The 27,710-nt window shown below is 39.2% G+C and overlaps 1 protein-coding gene across 4 annotated transcripts; it reads right to left on the bottom strand.

Moving 5' to 3' along the window:
• Positions 1 to 339: 339 nt before the first annotated feature.
• mrtfba (myocardin related transcription factor Ba) lies at positions 340 to 26,234 on the bottom strand. Of its 4 annotated transcripts, XM_083555617.1 has the most exons (16): positions 25,835 to 26,234; positions 13,695 to 13,934; positions 11,130 to 11,195; positions 10,499 to 10,554; positions 10,211 to 10,286; positions 9,916 to 10,077; positions 9,343 to 9,506; positions 9,032 to 9,169; positions 8,671 to 8,921; positions 7,957 to 8,125; positions 6,564 to 7,346; positions 6,302 to 6,421; positions 5,053 to 5,217; positions 4,839 to 4,973; positions 4,670 to 4,730; positions 340 to 2,592 (listed from the first exon to the last, which is right to left on the bottom strand). In XM_083555617.1, the coding sequence occupies exons 2-16, from the start codon at positions 13,828 to 13,830 to the stop codon at positions 2,099 to 2,101; spliced, it is 2,976 nt and encodes a 991-aa protein (XP_083411743.1). In that variant the 5' UTR covers positions 13,831 to 13,934; positions 25,835 to 26,234; the 3' UTR covers positions 340 to 2,098. The 4 variants fall into 4 exon arrangements, with proteins under 4 accessions (XP_083411743.1, XP_083411745.1, XP_083411744.1 ...); XM_083555619.1 differs by lacking the exon at positions 13,695 to 13,934 and having other exon boundaries at positions 25,835 to 26,233; XM_083555618.1 differs by lacking the exons at positions 13,695 to 13,934; positions 25,835 to 26,234 and adding an exon at positions 12,414 to 12,835.
• Positions 26,235 to 27,710: the final 1,476 nt, after the last annotated feature.

The following is a 27,710-nucleotide window of genomic DNA, read 5'->3' as shown; positions in this document are numbered from 1 at the left end:
TCGAAACTGAGGTTAACGGTGAGTCATTGATCCAGACACGATGTTTAAAATGAAAAAAATAAAAAAAACAACTAAAGGCAACATTTCTTTTAGAGCTGCTGAAAGCACCAAACAATAAGCTAACATTTCCTGTACAAGCGAGGCCACTCTAGACAAACACAACTCAATAAATAGAGTTTGGTCTCAGAGATTAACCCGGCTAACTGCTGGAAAAGCAAGTGCCATTTGCAACTGAAATCTTTTTTTTTTTTTTTTGTCGATTAAAATCACAGATCACAGAATCACTTGTAATTGCATGCTGCCGAGGTATTTCTTCTTTTCTTTAAAATCACATACATATTTTCACTTAGGCTGCCATGTCTGTTTTTTTTTTTGTTGTTTTTTGCTCATTTGACTGTGCACAGGGCAGTATTAAAATGGCGGCACAGTAATACATTAACAAACAGTAAAACACAAACACGTTAATGCACACACACACACACACACACGTGCACACTCGCACCGCCCATAGACAATAACGTGGCACAGACAACAGGACAGAGAGACGTCATCACAAAGTGCAGACAAAAAAAAAAAAAGGAGGGCCTTACAGGATCATCGGTGAGGTTGTGAAGGAATGGGTGTGTGAAAACATTACTGCAGAGGAAAATCAACAAGCCACAATTCAAATTTTTTCTCGCCTACTAAACTGCCACTAGGACACCAATAATGCAGTGTCTTATTGGCAGCAGAATATAAAGCATGAAGATTTCAAGCACTAATGGCTTAAAAATAAAAACAGATGTGATCACCCGGATTTATAAAGCCTTAACTGTGTGAAGCTTAACATAGCCGAAACACTTATCCTAGCCCAGGTACATCAGGGGAAAAAAAACAAAGGCAAAGGCACCGGGTTGTACAAAGGGTCTACATGTATGGAATCCTGTGTAAATAAGATGTGTATATAAGTTATAGTTTTAGGCTTCATGATTGCCCACTGCTCTTAGTGTTAGCGGTCATTTCCTATAGCAGGGCAGACACCCTTCTGTCCTAGAGCTGAGACTTCAGCATCTACCACGTTTAACACATTCAACTGATTCAACTCTTCAGCTAATTATCAGAGCCTTTGTGAGCTGAATTTGGTCTGAAGACAGGAAATATAAACCTCTGAAGGGCCGGGACTCCCTCAGGACTAGTATCCATCACACGCATACTCATTAAAAGAGCACTACGCCTTAATGTATCTGTACTATATGGTACAAAGCTTTACAGCTGTGACAGTAGTGGCATGGCCCACCAAGTGACATTTCTAATATGTTTTTATCGATGTCAAGTGTCACTTTCACACACACACACCCTCCTGTGCGTACACACAAAAAGAAAAAGAACGTGTACACGAGAATGGCTGGACACTACAGAATGGTTTTCTGAGGAACTGCGGTCAGACTGAGCATGGCAGATGCACAAATCTAGCCACTGATTTACCTGGTGACTAGGTAAAGTGGGTGACTAGAAAACCAATAGAAACTAATAGGAACCAATAGAAACCAATAGGAACTAATCCATTTTTCTTCTTGAAGTCCAAAAGAATAATGGTGTCAGTTAACTGATCTGACTAATGTTATGTATCTAACGTGGAGTCAAAATGTCTGGAATAGGATCCAGATCCTCGATCGTAATTCGCATTGGCAAAAATGATCACAAAGGCATTTCTAGATTGTGCCGAGAACAACTGAGTTAATGGCACAAGACTGGAGAGAATAGCATATATGATCATGCTTTTAAAGATGTGCACCCTCTTAAGATGGCACAGAAAAGAGAATGTTGCCTGCACTAGTAGTAGCTCATGGAAGGCCATTTGTTCCTGTAGCGCCATATAAGGTTATAAGTCTGAATGATGAATGACAGATACTGAAGTATACTACAGCACAAGAGCTGAGAGAACCTCATCTTCTACTGAGTGAATCTTCGATTTTGTTCAAAAGAAAGACCTAATCCAGCACATAACCCTGTAATGTAACTGCGGTGTGCTGTGCTTTAGCGCACAAAAGCCCGAATACAGGAGTGTGTGTTTAAATGTGTGTACGCTTAAAAGAGAGAATGAGTGTGTTCAGTGCTTTCAGTCCCAGTGCAGCTGCAGGTCATGCGTGTCGAGGAAATCGGAGCCGATCCCCAGTGGGTCGAGGGCCCCGATGGGCCTTGGCATGGTCAGGTCCAGCCACTCCATGCTGTCCATGCCTGTGTCCTGCAGGCTGAAGGTTGAGGAGGAGGACAAGGGTAAAGGCGACTCGCTGAAGCTCAACTCAGAAGTGTCCATAGGAGAGTGGGGTTGCGCCAGCAGGTGGCTGTTTAGCTCTTCTAGAATTCCCAGAGTCCTTTGCTCTGACTCATTCTCACCCCCCAGTGTGCCCTCCAGCAGTGCCTCCAGCTGGTTGTCTGAAGCCAGAGATGCCAGGCTGGGCATGGGCTCCACTAGGAGTGCCGTCGGCGGTGCCATCTGCACCTGAGCAGGGGGCCGAGACAGGGCAGTGTTGACAGGTAAAGTGGTGATGTTGGCGATAACCGGCATCAGTTTAGGCACAGAAGGCTCCTGCTGACTGAAGGGGGTGATCTCTGCAGGGACAAACGGCATTCAGAAATGCACAGGGTTCAAAACTAAAACTGGACATAAAACCACTGACAAGAACTGACATCTTTTAGTAAAGTATACAGTGATATCGGGTGGATGTCTGTCACATTTCTAACCAGTAGGGGATTTTACATTTCCCAAGCAACTTTCCTATTTTTCTGAATGAACATGTCTGTGTATACTGGGGTGAACACAGGTATGCATACATTTACCACACTTTTATTTTTACCAATTTGAGTTGTTATTTTACCTTTTTTTTTTTTTTATTCAAAATGTGCTTTGTTAGAAAAATGTGTCCATCGTTTACAAGAGATATTTACTAATTACTTTAAGCATGTGTAGCTCATAATTCTATCCATAGAAAACTGATCGCTTGAGATCTTAGATTAAGATGGAATTATATTATTAATTACAGTCAGTGTTCTGGTTCAACTCAAATGTGTTCAGAGGGGCTGAGGGTTGGAGTTCTTTAAATCTAACCTTAGCAAACTATGTTTTCATTGACCTTGTACACAGGGGAATTGTTAAGATGGAACAGGTTTGGGCTTCTTAAATATAGAAAAAAATTTAATACTGCAGCATATAAAACACTAAAATCCTCCCATATATCGTTAGAATCCTGCACTCATTGGCTACATTTTCCATCAATCATTTTGTTTTCATAATGAGAATAAAAGGTTTGAAATGATAGGTGGTGCAGAACAGACACCTGCATATAGAATGACAGCTCAAGCCTGAGATTTCGCCTCTTTTACTGTTTTTTTTTTTTTTTTTTTTTTGTGCGTGGTCTCATTTGTTTTTTTAACACTATATTCTACCAGCCATATTTGTTATTTATTTTTACCAGCAAGATGTCGTTTTTTTATGCGAAAACTTTTCCGAAACAAACACACACAAACACCATCCGAAGTTCTGTGACATAAACAAAACAATAACCATCTAAATTACAACGCTATTGTTTGGTTGGAGCAAAAATGCTTTACGGCATGTTGTTAAGTGGAGCCTTATCTTTCCTAATAAACCGGGATTTGCACCAGTGGATGTGTTTGTGACTCGTTATTACAATAAATGTGTAAGTAGTGCATTTTTGTATGCATGTTGTATTTGTGTACTACTTACACAAATTCAGCAAATACAGTCGTTATACATTTTCCATTGAAAAACAGTGATCTAAAACGCTGCTTGAGGTTTAGACTGTTAGAATTATGTATAGTTAATACATCATTTTATAATTATTTATTGCTAGAGACGCAAAGCATCTTTTGTACGTCGCTCTGGACAAGGGTGTCTGCTAAATGCCGCAAATGTAAATGTAGTTAGTCATGGTTACTCCTTTCCCTTTTTATTTAAACATGATATCGGTCGCACGAGCACAGCGTTGATGACTAAGAGGTTAAGAGGAGAAAATCCTGACAATTCCGCATATTGTGGGAGTGAATGAATGAATGATGTAAGTAATGAAAACATTTGTTAAAGTATGCTGAAATAAGTAGATCAGTAGATGTTAACTATTTAATAACATTTTTCCATTAATTGAATTTTATTAAATCAATATATAAATATAAAAAGTATTCATTTGATTTATTCTATTTTATAAAAATTATATATATTATATATATTGATTCAATAAAATAAAAAAAGGCAAAACATAAAATTGCTTGTAATTTTATGTTTTGCCTTTTTTCAGAACCAAACCGTGACTTAAAAACTGAGAAACGCCTAGCATATAGTGTTTGAAACAGAACGTTTAGTGGGACTTTTTCATCCAAAAACCTATACTATTTTGTGTAACAGTTGCAATTGTGAATATGTGCCACATATTTCAAGTTCTGAACTTTTTATGATTAAATATAAAAACTGTTGAAAATGACTGTGGAATGAATTTGTGTTTTTTTTCACAGAACTCTTACTTATGATAATCTCTCTCTCTCTCTCTCTCTCTCTCTCTCTCTCTCTCTCTCTCTCTCTCTCTCTCTCTCACACACACACACACACACACACACACACACACACAAAATTTTGGCTCAACAAATCACGGCCTATTCTGTTAAGCACACATACCTCCACTTTCAATGAGAATATCAAATAGATCATCCATCTGCTGACTGGTTGCTGTTGCAAGCTGCATAATGATAAACCACAAAAAAAACAGTGTTAATGTATTAGTAACAGCAGCAGATGGATTCCGCAGTGTGTTTGTGTGGAGGTGGATATAAATGTAAGATGGGACCTGTGTGATGGCAGCTGCTTGCAGCCTGCGTGTCTGTTTAACAGCATCCTCGTAGGGAGGTGGCTCCCGGCTCTTGGGGGCATGACTGAATGCTGGAGATGGCAGGATGAAGGCAGGCGAGACCTGGGAGGGGGACTAAAGTGACACAGCTACTTAGACACGATGCAAAACACTAAACATCGTCATAATAAACTTATAGTGCCATTTCTGTTACCTTATTGATGGGACCATTGTTGAGGGAGGACACAACTGGGGAAGTCTGAGCAGACAGTGTATTCTCTGGGGAGCTGCTCAGGAAACAGCGAGAGATTTCCAGACCTGTCTGCTTCTCCGCACCAAACTGAAAAGCAGACCCGCCAGGGCTGCACATAGGCAGGGCCTGAGCAAAAATACAGAAAGTAATAAGACCATGATGAAGCCAATGACCATTTATTATGCATTTGTTAGGTAGTTGATGCTAACCACACCAATATGCCATCATTAGAAGTTAAAGGGGTCTCATTTAAGGGCATGTGGCATTAGAAGATGATGATGGAGCACATCCATTTGCCAGGGCTGTCAGTGAAAGCACTATCAGCTCTTCTTTTCCTGAGATCTAGTTACACATAAGGCTGACAAACAAACTGAGGCCATGACCACAGGCATTCTCCTTTGCTGAGCCCGTGGCAACACTGATGATCGTCTGATATTACTCGGGTAATCCTAGCACAGCTACACCAGACACCAAGCAGTGTGTGCAATAAGACTACTCTTTGCCATCTTACTGATGAATGACTCCCTTCTCTTATTGCCTGATCCTAAAGCCATAATATTAGTTTCCTTGATTGCTCTCCCTCTCTGACACGGATCTTCATTCCTCTACACTTTCTTTGTACCTCATCTTTATTGAAAAATTCAGCCTATTCTACAGAAACTAGGCACTGTAATAAAACCCTGAAATCGTGTAGAACATAATTTCAGCTATGAATACTTTTGAACTCTTTGGTATAGTCAGGCAACGCAAACAATTTTTTAACACAAATCTGTCTAACAGCAATGCAAAGATTTTTGGCCAGCTCCTCCTATTTACTTTATTGGCTGAGTGGATATAAGGCCCACAGCCAACCCTCTTTTACCATATGACACCTGAACATGATGGTTAACTTATGCTTGATAGATGTTGGAAGCCATATAATGGTTGTTCTGATGCTTAATCAGCCACCACATGAAAATTCTTTTCCATGATAACGACCATGCAAATCTTCTGTAATCTTTGCTATAAACCCTTGGTCCAAAAACGCCCCCCCAAAAAAACAACCTTCATTAAAGCAATGGGGTGATCCACTTTCTATAGACAAATTTCCACCAGTTTCCATTCACCTGGAATAGCACCAACCACTATAAACAAGAACCATTAATCACATGTCACGCTAATTAAGTAATCAACATGAGGAATTTACATGGTCTGCTAAAGAATGAGTCACCTGCACTACATTGTTGTGATTGACGGACTGTGGTGAGGAGCTCTCTGCTTTGACAGAATGCAGCTGAGTGGTCGGGATCATTCCATGGGCTTGAGGAGAGACAGCTGCTTGGAGGACTGGCTGTTAAACAGAACGGAGATATTATAAACACACACAGACCATAAATGTAAACAGCACAGACGCTTTAACACAAGTTTTTTTCCACTTTTATGTAGATCTCGTGAAAAAAGCACATCAAAAGCTTGTTTGATTTTAGCAGTACCTGTAGTTTGACATTAGTATTAGTAAGCTGGATTGTAGTGGTGGTGTTTGGTAGAGAGACCGGCAGCAGGATCTGGGTACCCGTATGCGTGGCGAGCAGTGTCTGTGGCTGCCCTAAGACCTGCGACACACCCTGGTGACTGATGAAGAACTGTGGTAAAGGGGTGGCTGTCAGTGAAGCAGCATGACTTTTCTCTAGTTTTACTACAGATGGAGTGGTATTTGGTGCCAGTGTGCAATTTTGCATAACTGGGCTCTCAGTCTTTATTTGGACCAGTGAAGCAGCCTGATTAATGCTGCTGTTACTTTCTAGGGAGACAGGGTTCTGAGTGCTCCTCTTCTCCACCTCTAGCTGCATCTTTAGTTCTTCCACCAGCTTCTGTTCCTGTTCTAGCTTCCTTAGCAGCTCCTTAATCTGACGCTCCTTCTCATGCAGCCTCCTGTCCTGCTCCTTAGGAACGGCTGCTGGTTGGCCACTAATGCTGCTGCTTTGGCAGTGGGTCTCCAGATGACCCTCTATAGCATCCTCTTTATTGTGCACTTCTGAGCATATAGGGGATACTGGAGGCGTAGAGCTCTGGATCTCATGAGGCTGCTGTGCAGGTGACCGGCATGTGGTGGTGCTGGACACCTCCATGGATGTGCTGCTGATCTGTGCGTTAGGATTAGTGTTGGGAAAGGATGCAGAGGACTCCTGGTAAGGCTTTAACCGCTCAATCAGGTCTGTTTTGGTTCCAGATACAGGTAGCCCACGTAGCTTTAATTCCATTTTTAGTTCAGCCACCTAAAGAAAGAAACAATCTATAGGTGAAAAAATAACCTAGAAAACTAATACTAACCAGCTAAGTCAAATTTAAGACCTTTTTAAGACCATTGAGCATAACATTTAAGACCTATATCATGACATCAAAAACACACAACTGGTCTTAACCAAGCCAACATAAAAAATTATTTTCCAAGCCAAGTATCACTTTACTTCCCCATAGCTGAAAAATTCAATCTGTTTTACATATCTGTTACAATTCAATAAAGATTTGCGGCAATAACAGAAAGCTGATTGGTTGTTGTATGTTGGTCTTATTTTGTAATACAGCGAATTATATTTAGACTAGTGAAAGAAAGAACCAAAACACCAAGGACACAACAACAACAAAAAATTACCAAAGTGCTGCGGAGGCAGTTCAATGAGCATTAGAGGTTGTGTTAAATGGGTATCGGGAAAATTAAGACCTTTTTATAATTAGAACTTTTTAATGACTAACATTTATAATGTTTAATTTTATTTTATATTTTTATTTAGACTATTTAAGAGCCCAGGGTAACCCTGCTAACTTAAGATAATTATTATTATTTTTTTTTTATAAAATTGTCCACAGGAAACAAAGGCCACTGACCTTCATCTCTTCCAGGTTGGCTGGCAGCGTTCCAGCTTTGCGGTTTGACAGGGTGTTATTTGGGCGCACTGGTGCAGCTGGAGGGAGGGACACCACAATGGATGCAGGAAGACTTTGGGCGCTGTTAATGGCAACAGTAGCAGTGCTGTTTTGCCCCTCAATCACAGGTCTGCACAGGAAGTGGGGTGGAGGTGGGGAAAGGCAGGAGAAGGAAATCTGTTAACAACATGGCGGAAACAATTTCCTCCGTCCTCCTCTCTCATAATAAACAAACTTGGTTGTGAACAATGCACATCAGGCAGGATAAATTGCAAGAGCTCAGGTTAAATAAATCTTGCACATGCTCAGATAGAGATGGAAAAGGAAGCTAGGGAAAAATCTCATTCACTTCCTGCCATTAATAAAGATCAATGGACTTGTTATTGGAAACTAGGTAATGGGCCTGAGGCCCACTGGCAACAACAATATCAGTGTTCCAAGACATTTTCCAGCTACAGATGCATTTATATGTGCACACACACAACCCCACTAGTTGACAAATAACATCCAAATAGTCATAGATGAAAGCTTTAAAGACAAAAGGTCACCTTTACAAAATTAAGATCTGAGAGAGAGAGAGAGTCAGCAGATGTTGGTCAGTGCACCTGAGTACAAAAACTACAGTTTATAAACAAAGAGAGAAGATAAAATGAGAGTAATGAGAGTCAAACGTACTTCAGGGGAGCTGGTAGAATGGTCTGGTAGTTGTAGTGCTGCTGTTGTTGCTGACTGAGGATCTGCAGCTGCAAGAAGAGCTGCTGCTGCTGCAGTAAGCGGGCATAAGCGGAATCCATTGGGGCTTCACTGGGCTCTTGTTTCTGATCTGGGGGAATGTACTGATGGTACTTTAGCTTTTTCACTCGTGGTTTGGAATCTTTGTTTTTCTTACTACGACTCTTGTCACCAGCAGTCTTAGGCTGACTTTGCTAAAGGATGAAGACAAAAACATTTAAAATCAGGTGTTATGAAAATGAACCCAATTAAAACTAATGTCCATTTATGTCTAATGTTAATGGTCAGTAATAGACTGAACAACCTTGATTAGAGAATGCCCAGATTTTGTGGGAGGTGAAGTGATTGGTTGAGGCTGTGGCGCTGGAGTGCTAAATATCTGCTCACTGGTGGAATAAGGCTTGAGAAAATCTCCAGTTATGTGTGTGATAGGAGAGCAGTGCTGCAGGGAAAATAAAATAAAAGTTTTTTTTTTTTTTAAATAAATAAATAAGATATAAAAATAAATAAATAGATAAATAGGTAAATAAAAAAGGGAGGAAAAAGTTTCCAATTTCATATATTTAAGTTTTCACAATATTTCATATTGCATTCAAAGCATTAAGCACGCATCACCTGTATTAAATTATTTGGTAGTGGTGAGGAGGTCTCCATGGCCTTTGACTCTCCAGGGGAAGGTGTAGATCCATGTGACTCCTGACTGCCTGGCTGCTCTGGAGAGAACGCATCACCACTGTCCTCATCAAACTCCTGTGTTTTGGGATAATGCATTTGGCCATCTGCAAAGTCACCCCCCAAAAAAATAAATAAATAAAAACATATTGCACTGGTATTGGTCTGATAATTTGCTCATAAACTTGTGCTTGTACACTATGTGATAGTATGTGATGGAAGCAAGGGATTTCAGTGCAATGCAAACAAACACATAATTTGCTTAAAGGTGTTCCAAACCTTTTTTCTAAGTAAAAGAAAACTGCTCTTCTCTACTGCGACCTTACTCAATCTGAGGTAACTAATGTAGCTAGCTAATAAACAATGATCCTTATAGGCTAACACACACGTGCCCTTTCCATGTCCACTATGCAAACAGGGGAACCTTCAACGTAGTTAAATCATATGACATCAATAATAATGCAGTTTAAATGTATAGAAACAATGGTTCTCCACCCTTGTAGTAAAACCATTTACCAATGATAGCTACTTTGACACTAGTTGCCACTGGCAGGATGTTTTTCTCCACCAGCTCCATGGGGCCAGGCCGCTGTGCAATCTTCTCATTGAGATCATCGGCCAGTCGAGCTCTCTTCAGCTTTAGCTGCGTAGCCTGCAGTGATGGCTCTGCCACTGTCTCTGCCAGATCAATATAACCAACACAGAAAACCACAAAGGCTGCCATTAACAACCACAAGAAATATGGAAGGCCTTCACCACATGCCTCATCAAATCCTTGCCTATTACCATAAGCATGCGAACGAGGGCCTACCTTGCAAGATGTGCATGCGAACCAGCTCAGCCCTTTCTGGACGACTCCGAATCTTGTGCTTAAGGAAATTCTCTGTCTGTAGATTGATTAAGAGAAAGTAAAAGCTGTGAAAAAAATCTCTCTAACTCATTGGTTAACAATGACAAAGAAAATTATATCATTTTCGGAAAAATAATAAATAATATAAAGCAGCGAGAAAGGAGAGACCGCTTTGAACTTGGAGCAATAAAAATGCTGTCTTTCGGGGTTTAGAGATTAGAGGGCCAGAGAATAATGTCCAGTGCTTACCCTGGCTCTCTCCAGACTGCGGATCTGTTCATGGAACGCCGCTGGGCTCTTGAGAGCTGCAAACAGTAGAACACAGAGCCAGTGAGCTTTTTCCACACACTTCAAACACATGGTACATGTTAATGTTGGTGCTCTCTCAGTGAAACCAGAGTCGGAACAAACAGATACACTTTTATCTATGGAAACTTGCGCTTAATGAATCGCATCCATCTTAAAGCTGTGCATTAGGTCACTGAAGAGTCAGAAAACTAAAGTGTGTGTTTTAGTGCTTTCGCAGATTTTAGATAGATTGGTCATGAGAGCAGTTATGAGTATCAGTGCAGTGAGGCCTGCCATGAGCTTTGAAAGATAATGCATGCCAAGTTCATTTGTAATATGAGAGCACTCAATGAGGAAAAATGACGGCGCACATAAGAAACAGACTTTAGATTAAAAAAAAAATAAAAAATAGCATTTTAATTCTCATTTTAAAAGCTCACTCTTTTATATCGAATCAATCCTTTGGAATAGCTAATTAAATTGAGTTTTCAACAATAAACACATTTTATAGAATCTAACGAAGCACACCAACACATTTTCCAGTATGAGGTTGGTTTAAGCAGCAGGGTTGAAGGAGACTGGGTGTACTCACGTGGCATGATGCCCTGGTCAACGAGCTGCTCCCGAGTACGTCGCTGCTGCAGCCGCAACTGAAGTACTGTTAAAAACAACAAAGGGGGTCACTCTCATCACGTGACTACACAGCACTACGCGTACCGGATAGAACAGGATATCTAACATTCAATCTGGACTCTCTTTATCACAGGCAAGCGCACACGCAGTCCTACACATTTCCCCTCCTTTTTTTTTTTTTACAAACACTGTGAAAGTACACCATGTCAAACATTATGGGTATTCATGTGTCCACTTTCCACTAACTTCCTTAGATAGCATATACAAGGTCAATTTATGCAAATAAAAAGTTCAATCTACAGTAAAAACGGGAAAGAAACCAGTTAAAGACATTTGGTGATTATTGAAAGTATTAAGTAATAAAATTATAAGTACATCCCCAATATATATACACACACATATATATATATATATACACACACACACACACACACACACACACACACACATACACACACACACATACATACATACACACACACACACACACACACACATAATATATATATATATATATATATATATATATATATATATATATATATATATATATATATAAAAAACGTTAAGCCAAAAAAATGTTACGAAGAAAGAAAAAGACCAATGCGGTTTTTAAATTGCCATTTGCCACAATATTGTTGATCATGCTACAGTCTCAAGTAACAAATTCCTCACACTGCTTGACTTTATCATGATCCAAAAGTTCAAGCTTACTTGAAAAATATCTGTGGTATGCTGGAAAAGGTAATACAAATAATCTTGTCCTCCTTGTTTCTCAATTACTTTGGCAAATAGGTTGCAAAAGAGGTGTTTATATTTTGCACAAGTTATTGCTGCGCCTTGGTGAGGCAAAACCCGTAGAACGATTCTAGAGATTTACATCTCAGTACAAAAAGGATGAGTGATGCTTCTCTCCCATGCATGGCTGACCCAGTGACTCAATGTGCATATAAGCAGCTGACTCTGTTTGGTTCTCTGCTGGATAGAAAATATCAATAACATGTGCTTAAAGTAACCACTATACAGGCATTTGGCAGGTTTTTTCAATCAATCTGTCTAATACTGCAGACACTAAATAGTTTCCGGAGCTATTTCCTTTATTGTGGACTTAGCTCAGCTGGATAACAAAGTATAAATACACCAGAAAGGCAGCTGAAAAGCAAAAAAAAAAAAGTTTTGGAAAAAAAAAAAAAGATTTTGTTTTGATATCCGCCTGGTAATGAGGTGGAGGAAAGTTCAGCACCTGTGTTGAAGGTGTTTCTGCAGGCAGCATGGCGCTCTACTCCCAGACAGGCCATGAATCCTCAGGCCGAGCTGTCCTGAGCACTGAGGCTTAGTGAAAAATCCAAGAGCTTCACATTCCAACTGGTCTTTCCAAACTCCACGGCTTGCCTCTTCTCTCATGCTCCAGAGCAGATCATGCTGACTGACTCCGTCTTTGTGCATGCCGTTATGAGGGCGAGAGAGGCGGGCGCTGCACCTTGGACACTCCTACCCACTGCATCATCGGCTCCCTATCAACCTCTCCCATGATCGCAATGTCCTTCTGAGAAGCTGGGCTTCGTTTTGTGTTTGTGAAACTTACAGGCAAAGAAATTATTTTTTCCTGCCGTTGGCATTTATTATTTGATCAAACCCAGGTTCAGCCTGACAACAAAAAACATCTGGAGAAATATCTCTGACTGAAGAGATTGTATTTCATTTCTGTGGTACACAGCATACCTACCAAGAGCCGTAAGACCCTGAAGAAAGTAAGGGCACTGACAGTACAAGACTGTAGCTGAATGATTGGCATAAACAGCGTCCTGCGAAAAAAATGAGTCCACTTCCCTTCCATGACACGGTGACCTCAGGAGAGCAAGTGGCCAATTCCATCAATCTGATGCTGACGTGCGAACAGCCTACCACAGAGTTGTGAACTACTCCATGTGCATGTAACAGTGCTGCAAGTTTTCACATGTCAATCAAAAGTGCAAATCCGAATGAGATCCTAAAGTAATGTAAGACCTGGCCACTCTGCCACTCTCATACTGGGGATGGTGAGGCATTCCAGTGTGGCTGCCAAAAGTTAAAGGAGTGAACAGATGCCAAATAGTTGCCAGGAATGTTTAAATATGATCCGAGTTGACGACACATTTATCTATATTTATCATACTATCCAACAAATGAACAAACACACAGCACTGATGGCAATTACCCAAAAGAATAAAAGATGAATAATTGTCCTGTAATGTCCTTCAGTCCACCCACTTCACAAATAATATCTGTAATATACTATGTATATTTTTAGTTCCCTTTTCCATAGCTGAAACATAGTTTTACCAAACAGCCTTGCAGTCTAGCATGAACTAGAATTAACTTCCTCTCAACAGATTTTCCATTATTGTTACATCCGACAAGACCAAAAACCTCCCGGGTTTTCTATATCTGAAATGATAAAGTGAACATTTGTTGGTCAGTAATAAGACAGTATGTGAATGTTCCCAGCTTGCACCTGGGCCACACGTGTGCGCAGTGGACTCACCGTTCTTGCGCTCGTTAAGAGGTGGCAGGTTCTGGCTGGGCTGCAGGGACAGCTCCTCCATCTCATGGGTCACCGCCTCGCTCTGAGGGCTGGGCACCAACAGCCCCCCTGCGCCAGTTTCTCCCTGGGCATTCATGTCTCCTCCGGGAGGAGTCGAGGGACTCCCTGGAGATCTGCACAAAATGGCAAGCACACTGCCAAACCCTGCTGTCTCTGATAACACAGAGAACTCTGGGATTTCTGTAGGTACAGAAAACAACACAGAAGACGAATCAATAAGACATCTAAACTTATTCAAAACTGTCTTCCAATGAACACTCATGTAAGAATTGTTTATCCACTAGGCAACTACAAATAAACACCAAGAGCTCAGATACAAAATGTGCTTCTCTCATGTGACTGCTTTGTCCACCATTGGAACAATTTCAAGGCTTGGCCAATACTTCAAGCTGATATCATAAATCCAACAAAAGGGACCAGTGTGAACCTAAACATCAACAGTAATGCAACATGCTATTATACAGCGATTAACGCAATTTCTAAACTGCAGCAAAAAGAGACCGAGGGTTTGGTTTTTCCTTCATTCCAAGACTTGCCTTGCCAATGAAAAGGATGCGGTAAAGTCTGTAATCTCGCTTCAGTCATAGAAAAAAACCATAAAGATTGAGTCATCGCCATCAAAACTGAACCACAATGAACCGCACACTCATTTCTACTGGTGTACACGCCTCCCAAAAATGAATCAACTCGGAGCTAGTCAGTATATCACTGCATCATTTTCTGACATCATGCTGGTTTTAGAGATGGACATAAAACATTCTGGATACACACACAAAACCTTCATTCATCAAAGACCTGCAACACAATATAAGCTGTTAGAATTGCCCTTGCTGACATAAAATACCCTAACCACATCAATTCATTCAAATGGAGGAGATTATTACAGTAAAAACATTGTGGCCTAATGTTTCTCACTGCAAATGAACAGTGAGTAATTTTCCCCTGCTTTTCTACAGTTCAGCAGCAGTTTCCAACACATTACATCATACGAAGTTATAAAATGCTGATGAAATCATGTCACTCAATAAGCAGTGAGGATATCAGAAATATCAGCGGTCAGGGGTTAGGTTCGTCTCTAATCTCTTACTCAGTAAAGTAAAAAAAAATAATCTTGAAATATTAAATATAATTTTAAAAAAGCAAACCCTTAAATATTGGTCATTTGTAACCACTAAAGCATTTAATATAAGCAAGTTGGAAAAGTAAAAATAAACTGCATTAATAAAACAGAAATAAAATTAGCTAGTATACTAACTAACTTTAAAGCAGCAGTAACACAAGTCTTGGGGGGTTTTGTTTGCTTTTCCATCCTTTCTTTAATTCTTACTTTATTCTTTTGGTACTAACATGGGTGTGACGATGTATTTAGGTCATGATTTATATACATACATATACACACATATATTATATACATAAGATACATACATATCTTTATATATCCTTTATACCTTATATTTTATTTTATATAGTTTTTATACATTATTTATCTGCTTTTTTCCTTTCTCCCTACCCTATTCCCCTCTTGCTGGACCGTCGTATAAAGCATTTCACTGCATGTCGTACCCTGTATGTATGTGTATGTGATGAATAAATTTTTTTTTATTTGATTTGATTTGATTTAGATTTGATTTATTTCGACTTGGGCCGTTTTTTTTTTTTATTTCTGAACCATAAACTCTGCAAAACAACGCACATTTCTGGCTGTATAAAACTAAATACAAACAGCTATTGGAGGTTAATATTTTAAAAATAAAATTATTTAAAAAAATTCTTTACAAAATTTGATCAAATGAACGAAATCAGTGACTGACCTCTGTAGCACTCGCCAAAGTATGATTTTAATAATAGATGGAGCTCCAAAAAGTTATGGAAGGGCTCTTCTAAATACTACATGTAAAAATATATAACACAGTCATTTTGATCTGTATGTCTATCGGTCACTTCACAAGTGCAGAGGATTCCCGGTAAAGCACAGGCTTGCCATGAAAAAAAAACATGGTCGCATTACAAACATGCTCTCTATATTTGTATTCTATGGAACCTGGAATCTCTTTTGTTTAAAATTTCAACTGCATTACATTTATAATAAATAGCATGTTGATACTGCAAATTGTATACAATGCACCCTAGTTATTAATTGATCAAAACTTTTTAAGAATTTAAAATAGTGGTGATGCACAAGGCTTTGGGAAACCATCCAGATATTATTGCAAAGCTTGCAAGTCACATTAATAATTAATATGAACAAAATGTCTTTTTACATTTATTTTTCTGTATTAGTTCAAATAGTGTTAAATACCAGAATGGTTCAAAGTATGGTGGAAAGGTACAATGGCCATCAAAATGACTTTTTATTTTTATTTTATTTTTTTAGAAAACATCATTCCAGAATAAGTTTTCTTAGCTAAAATGCCCAGCACATAGTGAAATCCAGATGTTTAAGACTGTTAAATAAATCGGAATGCCAGCCGGGTTCGCAAGCAAATCAGTCATTATAGGCCCTCGCAAAAACCGCCCGTTTACTAAATCCTTGTGGTCATTGAGCTAATCAAGATAAGAGCATAATTGCAGTTGGTTAAAGCTTTCATCAGCAGCAGACAGCAAAAAGTCCTGACCTAAAACCAAGGTGGGGAAAAACATAAAGCGTGAAGTCCTACACATCAGAAATAACATATTTAATCCCTGTGGTTAATGGCCACACTGTTTTGTCCTGTTTCTTACCTACACAGTTGTCTGCTTTTCAAGCATCAAACATCTGAAAATGTAAATTGCTAAGTGATAAAGCTTAGGTGAGTGTAGGCAGTTGTCTCTATCCAGTTGTAACAGGAGCAAAGAAAATAATAAAAATATCATCTCACTATTCTCAAAGACATTTCTATGATACATGCATCATATTACTACTAACAATTTCCCAGCAATTAAAAGAAAAATAATACATTGTCCTACTTTATTAAAATATATTCTAGAGCTGCTACTTTTAGTTCAAGTATACAAAAATATATCCACTTTTTATATTTACGTACACTCTATAGGCAAAATGTTGTGGACCAAATGATGTGTGTTTTTCGAAATTTGGTCTCCATTTCTCTTATAATCACCTCCACATTTCTAGGAAAATGTTCCACTAGATTCTAGTGTGTGCTTGTGGAGTATTAGAAAAGTCAGGTACTGATCTAGCGTGAGGAGGTCTGGGGTGAGGTCGGCGTTTCACTTCATCCCAAGGTGACACTCAAGATCTTTTGCACAGGGGTAGTGTCATGCTGGAGCAGGTTTGTGTCTTCTAGTTCAAGTCAGGGGAAAAATGTTATGCTACTGCTTCCAAAGACATCCTGTTGTGTGCCTTAAACTTTGAGGTAGCAGTTTGGGGAAGAAACACATATTGCTGAAAAGTCAGTTGTCCCAAAAACCTTTGTCCATAATTTTTTGTCCATATTTATATTTTGGTTTTATATATATATATATATATATATATATATATATATATATATATATATATATATATATATATATATATATATATATATATATATATACACATTTATTATAAAGTAACACTGAAAAAAGAAAATCTTTTAAAAATCGAACATTAAGCACAACCCATTCCCACCCAGCAAAAGAAACATTACGTATCTGCATAAATGTGCTGGCAAGTGTCGAGAGTGAAGAGAGTATTTTTCACTGCTTCCTCAATATATATATATATATATATATATATATATATATATATATATATATATATATATATATATATATATATATATATATATATATATACATACATATACACACACACACACATTTTATATATATATATATATATATATATATATATATATATATATATATATATATATATATATAAGCCTTGAAATGGGAAATAAATAAAATTAACAACGTAACTTGTTCTCAAACAAGTAGTAGCTGAGCTGAGAAACCACTAAGAAAACTTTGTCACTGGTCAAAACAAGTCAACAACCAAATCAAATGTGAATATAAACTGTAACAAATTCGTCACTTGATAAAAAGATCTTTCATCTACTCAACTATTCAACATCTATTCATCATCTTTCAAACTAAATTGTTTGAAGTGGAGATCTGAAATAGCAGTTAGCAAACACTGTCTTAAAAACCAAAACAAAAAAAAACACATTTTACCCCAATATATACTCTCGTATAAATATACATTTCCTTCACCTGCTGTGCTGATATGCTTCTGTCTGATGAAAGTTGGAGTCGCCTCCTGGACATACATACTGTTCCTTTTAATTAGCGTGTTTGACAAAAGTACTGCACGCCAATTCCAGTGAAATGGCTGCAGCGAATTGACTTGCAAAGTGCTTCATGGCCTGTACAGCAGCGACACAGTGCGCATGTCTGGTCATGTGACTGAATGAACAAAGATTGCTGAATAGTATTATCAAGTCGAATATTCAACAGTCCAACACATCTAATAATGACTTCATGCTATAATGATTTGTGAGGCCCTAAAAAGCATTCCAATACTAATACGCCAGTAAAAAGCGTCTTTTAAAAATGACAATTCCAGATCAGCTCGATTGGCCACTGCAAGAAGCAACTAAACCAAGAATTAACAATAATTCAAGGATATATAAAGTATCTGCCCGACCCAAATTAGCAGCCCTTTAGGTACTGAAACAAATTCTCCTGAATGCTTTCATATTTCCTGCATTAATTATGTAATTTTAAATAAAAAGTCGCTACTTTTTCGACTGTAACTAACAAGACTGATTGCTGGTGTGATATTAGCGAAGTTGACAAGATTGCACCATATTTTGATTTATGAAAAGCTGCATAACTGCTGCTGGGGGAAGCAACTGTTTCTCAATTTGCTGACAGTCGTGGGGGTAAAAAAAAAAAAAAAAAAAAACAGATTGCTCAAGTGCGAGATTGCACAAGTGTCCCGAGTTTTGGGACAAACATTGTGTTTTTTCTCCACAAAAGTGGATCGTCATCTGGCAGGGAGTGAAGTTTGGTTGCGAAGAACTCGAGCTTCGGATCCTCCTACAACATAATCCTTGCACGGAGATTGCATCTTTCTTTTTCCCCACTCTGGCGCCAGCTCATCACCACCTGCATTGCTGTGGTCTGCAAACATATGGAACTTTTCTGTAGGTTTTTTTTCCCCCCTCCGCACTGCACACTGCAGTAGTGGGGTGAGGAAGTTGAGATGTTAATGCCTGGGATCGACAGTAGTTGCGAGTTCAGCCTGTGCTTTCTCTGAGCCAGCTGGATCCATCTGTGTGAGGAGAATCTGCTGTCAGCGTCACCGTGTTTAGTTTTAAAGTGCTAAGGTGCTTTAGGACAGAACTGGCCACAGCACATGCAAAGTCGCTACACAAAGCAGTGCTGACACATTTAATAGGTGATGTCAGTGATTTTGAAACCACAATTTGGCAACGTTTCAACATCACTGGCTTCAGAGGCATCTTAACCTACCAGTGCTCGTGTGCGTATGCAATGTGGGTGTGTCTTCGCCAAGAACACTAAAGGAACACTGTGTATTTGTTTGGAGTTTTGAGTTTCAAACCAGCCATCTTCGCTTAGCGTTCAACTAGATCATCACTGACAGCATGTCCTCCGTCTTTTGTCAATCATCATCGGTTAACTCCAACATTCTGGTCAATTCCCTACCGCGTCTGGAATCACTGGGCTGTTTTGTGCTCAGGGGGGAATCTGTTGTTGCTGTTTGTCTTCCAGTGTAACAGTCGCTATGCTGCCATAAATGAGGAAGCTTAATGACTTGCTCCAAGCTCTGGCCTGGAATCCATCATTAATAACAACCTGAAAAATGTGAGCTAAACACTGCAGTGTGTTTGCTGAAACTGGGTTTTATTGTACACACAGCATCACTATTGTCATGTCCTACGCATCAGTGTTTCCCGTTCCTCCAATAAAATCGAACTGCTGTTGAACAGAGATGCCCAAAGTTGACCCGTAGTGAACTTTTATACACATTTTTCATATGAGAAGACGGAAAAAAGGTTCAAAAACTTCAATTTCTATTTTAACACATTTTTTTAGGCTGCAAAAAATGGAAATATGTAACATGTAAGCATTTGAAAAATAAGGTCACTGATATTGCAAGCATATGGCTATATTGTTTATTGTTGGAATAGCTAATAAGCTTTGAACTCTATTGCACTTGGATTGTTTTCATTGTTCCAAGTTTAATGAAGTAGAAAACCTTCAAAATAAAACCGCACTGGTTTTGCCGATTACAGAGAAATGTTTTCCATTTTTTTTTATTTATTACTAAATATTATGAAATTATAAATAAGAGGAACTATGGCAACTTAAATTTTAATATAATCCACTTTGGTACAATACAACAATTACTTTCAGGATACGGCCCTTAAGCAAATGTAATTTTTGGCCCTTCATAAGAAAAAGTTTGGGCACCTCTGCTGCAGAACTGCTGCCGCTAAGATCTGTGGTTCAAAAACTGTTTGGTCTTATCATCTCAATAGTTCAATAAATCTTATGCGGTCCTTGTAATGTTTGCCGTTTGCTTTCACATATATTGTCTAGTCACGTGGGTTTGATTCAGCCTGTGTTTTGCTGATTGGTGAAGCAACTGTGCATTGTGTTTCAATCTAAGTGATCGAGTGGTGAGTTTCTCTACGCATGCTCACTGTTGTATAACAAATACATCATACGCCAACGTAATCATGGCTGAGTCACACAAGTCACACAAAAATCTGTTACAAAAAATATATATATAAATATATTCATAGGAAAAAAGTTATTATACAATTTTTGGTTGTTTTTTTTTGTGTTTCAAATTAAATATACAGGCCATATCTTATAATATACAAGTCATATTTTTTCAGTGTAATTTTCCAAACAAATCGCTGATTATTTATTAATTCCTTTTCAGTGCTTTATCCTCGTACTGCTAGTGGATCTCCAGCCATATTCCAGGAACACAGGACTAATCCCTGAAGGGGACACGACAAGAACATCCACAAAAACATCCAGTTACGCAAGTTCGGATCCCTTTAGCTGTAAAGTGTCAACTGTAACCCTATCAGTGATCGAACTAAAAACAACCAATTACCTTTTCTCCCTAAAATTTACTCAAAATAGATGACCACAGCATCCAGCAAAGAGTTACCAATTAACTAACATAAGCTGGTGAAGTTAAGAACAAAGATAATTTGTGGAAAACTCTTTCGGCTCTTGAAGGTGATGTGAAAAGTGATGTATACACAAAGCTAAAACTCATAATAACAGGCTTTCTGTTAAAAATGACTACAGAGCGCTCAAGCGCTGGATCTGATTGGCTGATTGGCAGATGTTCTGTTTACAAAAAATAAAATAAAATAAACTAAAACATCATAAAATGAAGCGCTACCAGTTTAAATCAGATCAGAGTTTAAGTTCAGTGTTATTTGTGAGCAAGTCTGAAATGGGAAAGTCTGTATTATTCACTTCCTTTGTAAAAAGATAAAATCACTATATGCTTCTGCTATTGTCTATGTAGAGCGCAGATTCAGTTCTCTATTTTTACTGACACCCTCGAACAGTAACATACAAGATTAGCTCTATAGTATAAAAAGCACTGATGGCGTTATTTCGTCAAAACGTTTAGGCCGGTGGGGGAACAACCCAACAGCCTCGTGTGGGCTCGGTGCCAGGACGAACAAGGCCCTGCGCAAAAGGCAGGCAAACATGAGGCATGACTAATCGCTCTGGTAATATCAAAATTGCTCCGAATTATCTGAACAGACCAAGTCCAGATGGCAAATCTTTTTCTTTTTTGGCTGTTCTGCAAGAAACCCAAGCAACAACTACCATGTGTTCATCAAAGAGAAAGTCACAACGAGGCCCAGCACAAACTAAATGGTTTAGATAGGACTTGTGTGCAAACTGTAGCGAGACTCTAATAAGTACACGACATGCACATTCACGTCGTTCAGGTTACAATGAACTGAGAAACCGCAGCATGTTAGCACTGCAGGCTAGTGATGGCAAGAATGTGCGTTTTTGGGTTAGTCAACATTTTTAGTCAAAATTTAAACATGGATTCACTTCAAATTCATGTATTTAGGGCTGAAACGATTTCTTGAGTAACAAGTAATTAAAATACAAAAATGGACAGGTAAACCCTATGGAAGCCCGAAAAACATTTTGTGCCTATTTCCAACTTTTTTTTTTCTCGCAATAACGAGTTCTTTTCCAGCCATATGTGGTTCTTCCCCAATTACATTTTCTCTTCACTGGAACCTGTTTCAGCATGACAATACCATTGCGGACAAAGTGGCCATGAAGATCTGGTTTACATGGTTTGGAGTAGAAGATCTTAAGTAGCCTGCTACAGATTTTGGACCTCAACCCTACTGAACACCTTTGGGATGAATTGGAACTCAAGACAGCACCCCAGGTCTCCTCACCTACACCAGTACCTGCCTTTACCAACCCCACTGTGGCTGAATGAGTACAAATCTCCACAAGCACACTTCAAAATCTAGTGGAAATTCTGTGCATAGGAGTGGAAGTTATTAAAACAGTAAATGGTGACAATGTGGAATGAAATATTTCTAAAAAAAAAAAATACAATAAATCCCACGAATCTTATGGTCGAATCTTATGGTCAGATCTTACAGCTGCGATCTTAAAGTCACTGGATTTTCCCATCAATACAAAAACTATTTAATAGTGTTTCTGCCTTTGACACATTAAACTGATTGCTGGCTGGCTGGATGATGATGATGAAGATGATGGCACTCCAGAGTTCAGTAAAAAGCAGCACAAAGAACCAGCATGAATCATTTCAAGTTATTTGACACCGTGTTCGTTGTCGCATGCAACCAGTAAGGGAAAAAAAGAAAAGGGGAAGGAAAAAAAAGTTCTATTGTTTTTCCTGTGCTGTTTATTCTTTCGCTCCGACTCACTGCGCTGTATCAGGAATAAGAGCAATATGCTGTTTTCTTAAATTTATTTAACACGAGTACAGACAAAAGCAATACAGTACCTGAAGATTTCTTACGACGAAAAATCAGAAACCAGTGAAGAACTGGTAATTTCCTTGGAAAGGAAAAATATTTCCGAGAAGTTGCCCAATTTTGACGTCACTATTTCAATGTAAGCAAATTTGTAAGAATGACCCTGTTAACTCTTTTGTAGTAAAAAAAAAAAAGTTCAGGTCAAACATTTTATCCCTGCTCTTGGAGCATGTTTTCAGAAAACAATCCCATGGATTTGATCAAACATAGATCATCAGGTTTTACACATACTTGGAGTCTGTGTCAGCTCGAGTGCGCACTCAAATTAAACTCAGTGAAGAAAATCATGAAAATGTAAGTTTTCATAATTTTTTTTTTTAATGAAAATAACTGCGTGAGACAAACAGAGTATATTCCCACATATTCATCATCCGGTTATTCAGTTTATTCACCCTAAATTACTGAACAACTAATAATCTTAGAAAGTGAAAGACTCTAACAAGCATATGTATAACCTTTTTCTGCTCTGTACCTGAACACTGTAAGCTTTTGCTCGTATTTTAGTGTTAAAAAGTGCCATTTAAATCCCCAGAATCAGGCCGACATCCTGAACTGTGTCACTACAATCATGCCTTTCTCCAGAAGTGGGTCACAGTCCCACAGGATTCCCTTCAATAAATAGCCAAGAAGCACAGAACTGCAGAACGCATCGATCCAGACCAAAAGACGATGAAACGGAAATATTGCTCATTTTAAATCTGTAACATGATAAATAAATAACAGAGATATTACAATAAGGCAGGTAAGTCGTGGCACCGCAAACGACGAGCGAAACCGGAATTTGCACTTCTTTTTTATTTTATAGATCTTTTTTGAAAAAAAACTTCAAATAGATATTTTTACGTAAAGTTGATTTGTGACAATGTTCATCGTTAAACGTGCGTATAATAAGACCCTGATCACCGATTTATGCCGAAGTTAACAGGAGAAGAAGCATATCAAAATATTATTGAGCTTGGTGAACAAGGAATTAACAGCTCAACACTGAAGACCTCTGACTGGAAGATTCAGAAAGAAAAGCAGATATATAAACCAGTTAAACTGATACATTGAGACGATTCGATTGGTTAGTGGTCTACAACATGAAGAGGACAATGACGCTGATGGAGGATAAAAACTGAAGCTTTGAAACCTGACCTGATGGTCTAGAATAAGGAGGTGAGAGAAATGGATAAACAGAAAAAATAGGTTGTTCTGATGCATCGATCTATTTAGCAATGAAGATGAAGCAATGACTAAATATCATATATGACGCCAATATCAACAGGTTCCCCCAGTAAAGAATGTAAAATCTCTAAAATGTCCAGTCTTCTTCCATGACACTGAGTGCTCGGAGCTCAGCCAAATAAACAGACATCAAAACGTGACACACCCATATGCTGTTGCTTTGCGTAAAAAAAAAGCGTTAAACACCACGTCGTGAAGCGAACCAGATCTGCGCGAGGAGCTCCAGAGTGATGAACTTGTCGTCCTCCACTATCCTGTAGAGGACACTGGATCCCCCCGTGGCGCAGGTGTGGAATTTCAGTAGCAGTGCTCTAATCAGACTCCCCGACACTCCCTGCTTCTTAATCATGACTGGAGGCCAAGTCTGTAATCAACTCTAAACTTACACGCCTGGCCATGAGTCATACACAGCATCCTGATCTGAACACTTCCAAGCTCCACTCTGCGTCCCAAATTCACCTCTTATCCGTCCTACATAGCGTCCGAGATTAGAATTAGCGCGTCCCGAATGGAGGAATGTTCAAACGAGAGTCCAAGAGACGGCCAGATGGTCTAGAATTTTCTAAGCATGGCTGCTTGTTCAGCTAACATTACCCATAAATCCTTGCATGAGAAGAAATTTTTAATGACTGACGCATTTTAAAAAGGTGTAAATGAAACCGGGGGGGAAAATAAATTGTAGGAAATCATTATTATTAGGTATTAGGGAACGCTGAGGAGAAGATGAAATGCAAGAAGACTGTTTACAGTGACGGACTACATAACAAGGCAACAACGATCTCTTCTGTCACATGACATGTTTATAGGTGGTATAAGTACAAACGCAAAAGGGTTTTTTTTCACTTAAAGAGTTTGGTGCATATGATGAAACTCGTATCGACACACACGTACAGAAGGAACAAACAGCTTACTCCTGGAATGTTTTGGTTTTGTCTAGTTTCGTTTACTGTGCGGTGTAGTGTCAGTGACGCTCCTTTTATTGACTGGAGATCGGAAGTGTTCAGGATGCGGTGCTTGAGTCATGACCAGGTGTGCAAAGTCATATTTACACTAGTCATCTATTTATACCTGCTTTTCCGTCCCAGTGGTCCTGGTTTATGAAACACATGCAGGGGGTCAATACTGAGTTGTTGTTGTTTACAGCAGTGGAAATCATAACCCACATTCTACAAAAAATTATACTAGTATTTTAATAAGACTATAAATAATAATCTGACTTTAGGTAAAATATCCATGTGTTTGGTTAGTGGGAATTTCTTGAATACAAAAGCTGCATGAATCTAATAAAAAAATACAGAATATTACTGGAAACTGTTTCATTTCTGACTTTATTCATACTAAAATCTCTAATGATGTGATGTCTTTTTTCTGTGCTTGGCTCTAAATCATTAGAGCGACTGATCTCAAGCATCATCATGACTAATCAGACACATCCTAAGGACCAACACCAGGAGCAATGAGCTTCACAGGTTCCACAAAGCACTGGATGGGCAGGAGATCCCAGTCCACGGATGCACTACAAGTCCAGGAAGCTTCAGCAAGTCCTCTACTTCCAGCAATCTACCACAGCTAGCAGCTGGGGCTCGGATCTAGTCCATAGAACCAGGAGCGCATTATGATGACAGGTCACACCCTGATCGCATACATCGTGTATGTTTGGAAACATGTCCAGTCCTTCAACAGTTAGCTGGAAAAAGTAAAGGATCCCAACACGCCTTGTGTTTATCACTAGTCTGCTGTGCTACGAGCTAAGCTAAGCTCCTGATCCCAGAGTAAGCTAGCGCTGAGAATGTAATGGAAACCCAGACAGCATGACTGCAGCCTTACCCTGTTCTTTCGCGCTGTAGCGGAAGGGGGGCTGTCTGGAGATTAAGTTTAATGGTCCATCGTTGTTCTCGACGCGAGCATGTCGCGGGCTGAGTAATGAGTTGCCACTGTGGGGTGTTTTCTTTCTCTCTCTCGAGTGCTGAAGTTTTGGTGGAAATAAGATGGCCGCCGCTTGGATTGCGCGTCTGAAACCAGTGACGCAAGGGGGAGTCTGGCAAATCTCTCACCGGCTCCGTCCGTCCGTCCGTCCCTCCGTCCTGAATCTGCGCACTAGCGCACTGCGGAGTATTCTCCTGTGTCTATGCCGATCAACGCGATCCGTATTATGTTCACACCGGTTAGTGCGTTAGTACGCCGAATTCCATATAACTTCTGCTGCGAATTACAAAGTGCATTTGGCTTTCCGCCGACAGGGGGCGCCAAAACATCTGGTGGGCATTTCAACTCTAACAGACGCATAGACGGGTCACATACACCGACCAGACATAACTTTATGACCACCTGCTTGATATTGTGCTGGTCCCCCTTTTGCTGCCAAAACAGTCCTGACCTGTCGAGCATTAACATCTTCAGCAATTTGAGCTACAGAAGCTTGTCTGTTGGATCAGACCACATGGATCAGCCTTCCCTCCCCACCTGCATCAATAAGCCTTGGCTGCCCATGACCCTGTCACCCGTTCACCACTGTTCCTTCCTTGGACCACTTTTGATAGATACTGACCACTGCAGACCAGGAACACGCCACAAGAGCTACAGTTTTGGAGATGCTTTGATCCAGTCGTCTAGCCATCACAAGCTGGCCCTTGTCAAACTCACTCAAACCCTTACGCTCGCCCATGTTTCCTGCTTCTAACACATCAACTTTAAAGACAAAATGTTCACTTGCTGCCTAATTTGTTCCACCAACAACAATCAGTGCCTTTACTCACCAGTCATAATGTTATAATGTCATAATGTTGTGGCAGGTCAGTGTAATTTGAAGGAGACTCTTAGGACAGTGCAGTTTTTCCGGCAAGGCTTTTTTTTTTTCTGCTGGCACAATCTCAGATTTACTAACTTACATTCTAATATATTTTTGTCCATGAATATGTATTACATTAATTCCAGTTGGCTATTCTCTTCATTTCACAGTTGGACATTATGAGGAAAGGTCAGCCAAAACAGCAGTTAGGCTTTTTCATGAACCGTTTATACTGGTGAATTTACACAAAATTTGCCCTCATTTCAAATCCCCAGCAAAACTGGAATGCACATAACAAATGCACAAAAATGCACAGAAAACTTTTATTTTTTGGGGTTAATATTGATGCTTCTGCTGCTAGAGATGATGTATCCAGGCAGTGCAGCTGCAGTAAATTGTGTTCATTAAGTTTCTTGCTTTAGTAATGACATTCATTCTCTCTGTATGAGATACCTGTCTGTGATGCAGTGCTCCACTATACTGTATACTGTGTTTCTGTATAATATGGATGGTTTCTATAGCTCTATATTACTTGTTAAAATTATGAAAAGCAGCCAAGCTAAAATCTCTCCTCTTCTTCTCTTTCTCTACACATCCCAAGGGAACCCAAAGATTACAGACCTTTAAAGAGAAGACGCCGACCTTGCAAACATTCCGAACCATCTAGAAATGTACCAGCACCATTCAGATCCCACTTCATGTAGAGTTTTAACATTTGACCTCTTTAAACATTTAAAGGCTCTGGTATGGAGGAGTTGGTGTTGGAGCTATGATGATCTCAGATGTTGAGTTGTTTTATGAGTTGCTCAGGAGCTCCTGGTCTCTGTCTCTGTCTCTGTCTCTGTCTCTGTCTCTCTCTCTCTCTCTATATATATATATATATATATATATATATAGTGTTTTGTATTGTTTTAA

The sequence above is a fragment of the Silurus aristotelis genome, assembly GCF_946808225.1.
Source record: "Silurus aristotelis genome assembly, chromosome: 12".
Taxonomy (NCBI): Eukaryota; Metazoa; Chordata; class Actinopteri; order Siluriformes; family Siluridae; genus Silurus; species Silurus aristotelis.
The sequence above is the reverse complement of the archived record's forward strand: the minus strand, read 5'-3'. Positions and strand labels throughout refer to the sequence as shown.